This window comes from Mus caroli, unplaced genomic scaffold (assembly GCF_978045245.1).
Source record: "Mus caroli unplaced genomic scaffold, Mus_caroli_1 scaffold_2, whole genome shotgun sequence".
In the NCBI taxonomy this organism is placed as follows: Eukaryota; Metazoa; Chordata; class Mammalia; order Rodentia; family Muridae; genus Mus; species Mus caroli.
The window spans coordinates 12,756,099-12,761,213 of record NW_028227257.1 but is presented as its reverse complement, the minus strand read 5'-3'; the positions used below and the strand labels follow the sequence as shown (position 1 = coordinate 12,761,213).

Genomic DNA, 5,115 nt, shown 5'->3' with positions numbered 1-5,115 from the left:
AGATTAGGATACTGGAACTCAAAGGGATGGTGCGGACTGACATCGGTTGGCGTCACCAGGTAGAAAGCTTTGCCTAGTCTGTCCTTCCCTCTTGGATTACATAGTATGTTTCCATAGGTTGATGTGTGAGGATCACAAGTTCAAAGCTAACCTGAGATACACAGTGAAGTGAAGGATTTTTTTTGCTAGTAGAAAGGAGTAGAGTATCCCCAATAGAAAGGATCCCAAACTCAGCATCGCCAACGAGTTTCCAGAGAGAGAGAGAGAGAGAGAGAGAGAGAGAGAGAGAGAGAGAGAGAGAAGCTGTTGACTAAAAGTTGCGGAGCGCTCACGGAGACAGACAGGAACTTCGAGAAGGGTCAAGTCTACAGGTCCGAAAGGATCTGCTGAGCGCGGAAAGGTCGCGAGGCGGAACCACACTAGCAGGGTGAAGTGTGTTGTGGGGGCGGTGTTCATGGCGGAAGAGGCCAGAGGATTCCGGGAGCGAGCGGAAGCGGCGCGGTCAGGGTCGGAAAGAGCCGAAAGCATGGCTGGCGCGTCCTCGGAGGCGGAGGCCGAGGCGCTGGCCGCGGCGCGCGAGCGGAGCCGCCTCTTCCTCAGCGGCCTAGAGCTGGTGCAGCAGGGCGCCGAGGCGCGCGTCTTCCGTGGCCGCTTCCAGGGCCGCGCGGCCGTGGTGAAGCACCGCTTCCCGAAGAGCTACCGGCACCCGGAGCTGGAGGCGCGGCTCGGCCGGCGGCGGACGGTACAGGAGGCGCGCGCCCTGCTCCGCTGCCGCCGTGCGGGTGAGGGAGACCGGACGGGGCTCCGGGAGACGGGAGAGAGACGGGGCTCCGGGAGACGTGTCGGACGGGAAAGACGGGGCTCTGGGAGACGGGTCGGACGGGAAAGACCGGGCTCCGAGTTCCGGGGGTCCGGACCAAATAACAACGCCCTGGGTAGTTTTAAGCAGCTGCCAGGCGCGCGTCTGGAGCTAGCTTTCTGTATTCAGATTATACCCTTCTGTGAGTTGCCTTGCCTAAATTTCCTGAGCTCTAATCGGAAGTCATAGTCCAGTTCGCATCTCGGGGATGTTGTGAGTGGCCTATACAAACGTGTATGTTGATATGGCATCCAATAAATGTCAGACTTCATGAAATCGTTTTTTGTTTGTTTGGTTGGTTTTGTTTTTTTCCAGACGGGGGTCTCATTGTAGCTGTGGCTTTCTTGAATCTCACTATGTAGACCAGGCGGATCTATAACTCAGAGATCTGATTAGCACAACTCGCATCTATTTTTAACACCCATTTGCTAGCCCCACGGAAAAGTTTTGTCTTCTTGAGAAACAGACACAAACAGGGAAAGGGCCAGAAATTTCATAGCCACCAGGCGGCCTGACTTGATGGCCCAGAACTGTGGCCTCTGCTTTTACATCTGTTTTCTTTTCTCCTTAGTGGTTGATAGGAGCCAGGAGACTGGGAAACGCAGCAGTGAACAGGCCTGTGCTTTTCTGCCCTAGAGGGGCAATGGAGTTATAAAGAAGTGTTCATATATTCTCCTTTACCTTTTGTAAGTTTTATCAGACAGGGGTGGGGGCTACCTTGGTGCCCGTTGACAGGTCTCCAGGAAAGTGTTCTGAACCTGGTTGACATTCAGGAGAGACTCCTGGCATTAACTGGAGGTTTTGTTACCACTTTACAGTTGTGGAGACTGAGGCACAGAGCAGCTAAGGGAACCTTGAGGTTTCACGCCTAATAAGGGATCTGAACCTGCCTGTTCCAGAACACAGATGAGCCTGTAAGGTGACACCCTGCTTAGCCACTTGCCTGGTGACTCTGTCAGGTGGAAACTGCTCAAGCTGCAGGATACTTTCCTTCTGGCTTCTTGTTTTGTTTGTTTTTAGGGGGCAGCAATGGATTCCAGTCCTAAGGTGGCTTGAGAAAGGAGGAGCAAGCCTTGATACTTCCAGACTTACCCTGGCCTGGTCTCAGGCCTAGTCCTGCAGTCCTAGGGCTTTAACAGGGCAAGCTCTGGATAAATTGTATCATTTTCCACAGTAGTCTCAACCCTGTTCCAAAGCAGGTTTAGGCTGAGAAACTGTCTGCCTGTGCATGAAGCCGGCCTTCATGAAGATGCACTCCCTAACCACGTGTGTCCATTGCAGGGATAGCTGCCCCAGTCGTCTTCTTTGTGGACTATGTGTCTAACTGCTTATATATGGAAGAAATCGAAGACTCGGTGACTGTTCGGGATTATATCCAATCCACTATGGAGACTGAAAAGGACCCCCAGTGCCTCTTGGACCTGGCCAGGAGGATGGGGCAGGTTCTGGCCGGAATGCACGACCAAGACCTCATTCACGGGGACCTCACCACCTCCAACATGCTCCTGAGGCGGCCCCTGGCGCAGCTGCACATCGTGCTCATCGACTTTGGGCTGAGCTTTGTCTCAGGACTGCCGGAAGATAAAGGCGTCGACCTCTATGTCCTGGAGAAGGCCTTTCTCAGCACACACCCCCACACCGAGACTGTGTTTGAAGCCTTTCTAAAGAGTTACGGGGCTTCGTCCAAGAAGTCCAGTCCAGTGCTGAAGAAGTTAGATGAGGTGCGCCTGAGAGGGCGAAAGCGGTCCATGGTCGGATAGCGGAGCTGTGGTGAACTGGCTCACAGTGAAGGATGATGTAGACGAGGCTGGAACCCTCAGCAAAGCATGGGTTAAGTGGTCTGTGATCGTGCTGGGCCACCACCATCCATGGCTCACTGTTCTCAGGGGCTTCATGTACATGAGGTTTATTCTAGGCAGAGCTGGGTGGGTAGCCCAGGCTAGCCTTGAATTTATGGCAACATCCTACCTCAGCTTGCTTGGAAGAGGTTATAAGCCACCATACCTGACTTTTCACTGATTCTGTCAGAAACAAAACAACTATGACTCTATTTGTTTTTATATCTTATATTTAGTTTGTGTGTGTGCAAATGTGTCCATGGAGGTCAGAGAAGAACTTTTGAGAGTTAGCTCTCTGGATCTATATTGTAGAATATGCCATATGGATTCCAGGGATTGAGTTCAGGTGATTAGACTTGGCCATAAAATCCTGTATCCGTTGAGCCATCTCATTGGCTCACAAAACTATTTTTATGTTAATGGGCGGAATGGAGCTAGGACATGGGGTGGTAGCTGGCGGGGATTGGGCTAAGTCTGATTGAAGCAGGGTTATAGAGGCTGCATTAGTTCCTGGTGTACATGTCCTGCCATTTGCCAGAGCAGCATGCGTTGTTAACTGCTGAGCCATCTCTTCAGCCTCCTAAATTTTTGTTTTGTTTTGTTTTTCGAGACAGGGTTTCTCTGTGTAGCTCTGGCTGTCCCAGAAACTCACTCTGTAAGCTCAGGCTGGCCTTAAACTCAGAGATCTACCTCCTCTGCCTCCTGAGTGCTGGGATTAAAGGTGTATGTCACTACTGCTTAGCTAAGACATCTTTTTAATATTTATTTTTACATGTGTATATGTGTATATACAGGTGTCTTAAGAGGGCACCAGAACCCCTGTAGCCTAAGTTACAATCAGATGTAGGTGCTGAGAAACACTCTGGTCCTGTGGAAAGGCAGCTCATATTCTTTTTCTGTTTTTTTTTTTTCCTGATTTATTTATTTTATGCATGTGAGTATGATTTCTGGGTGTATACCTGCATGCCAGGAAAGGGAATCAGATCCCATTACGGGTGGTTGTGAGCCACCATGTAGTTTCTAGGAATTGAACTCAGGACCTCTTGAAGAGCAGCCACTGAGCCGTCTCTTCAGCCTGTCTAAACATTTTAGCCAATAACAATATCCCTACATTTTAAAGTGAAAAATTACTTCAACAGAGTTGAGATCTACAAAAATCCAGCTTATGGGTGTGTTTTCCCCCAGGATACCATGAAGTGGGAAAGCCAACACAGCAACATCTTCCTGGACTACAGTCTATGGAGAGGGAGGGAAGGAGGTGGATGATACCCCAGTCCTAGGGAATCTGAGATGCAGGAAACAGTCTTCCTTCAGGCTTTTTTGAGGTTCTAAGGGGGATTAAAAAGCCAGGACAGGTGTCAAGAAGGTTGTTAGAGAGCAGGAGACAGTTCTGCATGGGAGTGTGGGGACTGGGAATCAGGCCAGCAAAGCTTCCTACAGACTTGTGTGGCAGAGATGAACTCCAGACCCAGAGTCTGGGAGATCACTTAGCAGACCAGAGAGGACCTGCAGCTCCTCCAGGCTTGGTACTTTTGGAGCAGTCTGTTGCCAGTGATGTATTCCATTGGGGTGTCCGTGAAGACTGCGGTTTGGCGCTCTCCGGGTGAGTGGCTGCTTGTAGATGGGCTGGAGGGCTGACGTGAAGATACAATCTCAAGCCTGAGCCCAGAGTTCCCTTCAGAAGCCAGCTTCTCCTGTGTCCCCTGGCTCGCTTACACCCAACTCACTTTCTTAAACCTACCTCCGGAGGCTGCAGAGATGGCTATGGTTAAGAGCACCGGCTGTTCTTCCAGAGGATCTGGATTCACTTCCCAATACCACATAGCAGCTCACAACTGTCTGCAACTCCAGTTCCAGGGAATCTGACACCTTCACACAGGTGTACAGGCAAAATACCAATGCACATTAAAAAAAAACCTCCCTCCCCATCCTACAGTGTGTTCACGGATTGCTTCAGCCATTAGAGTCAGAATCTTCTACAGAGGCCTAACAAAACAAAACCACATCATGACACCTGGATTGTATGGGGTCTGAAATACCTAGACTGACATGTCTTCAGTGTAATGGGGCCCATAGACCAGTAGAACACTGTAAGGAGCCGCCCTCACACTCTCCATTATAAGATGGCACTGACACCCGTGTTCTAAGTAGTAAACAACCAAGCTGCGCATGTGCCGGGGTAGCTTTCCACGCCATGTGCTCTGCCTTCCCCGTGACGACAACTCCGATCGATGGGCTGCAGCCAATCAGGGAACGACACGTCCAAGGCGGAGGACAGTCCTCCATAAAAGGGATAGGGCTCCGCCATTCTCTCTCTCTCTCTGGCTCTCTTCTCCACTGGCTCCTGAAGAAGTGAGCAATAAAGCTTGTGCCGCAGAAGATTCCAGTTGCCCTGAGCGTGTTCTTACCAGGGGGGAC

General features: G+C 50.8%; 1 protein-coding gene across 1 annotated transcript; it reads left to right on the top strand.

Moving 5' to 3' along the window:
• Positions 1–495: 495 nt before the first annotated feature.
• LOC110289679 (EKC/KEOPS complex subunit Tp53rkb) lies at positions 496–3,443 on the top strand. The gene is made up of 2 exons (XM_021156005.2): positions 496–782; positions 2,141–3,443. Exons 1-2 carry the CDS (start codon positions 527–529, stop codon positions 2,617–2,619), a joined length of 735 nt encoding a protein of 244 aa, XP_021011664.2. The 5' UTR covers positions 496–526; the 3' UTR covers positions 2,620–3,443.
• Positions 3,444–5,115: the final 1,672 nt, after the last annotated feature.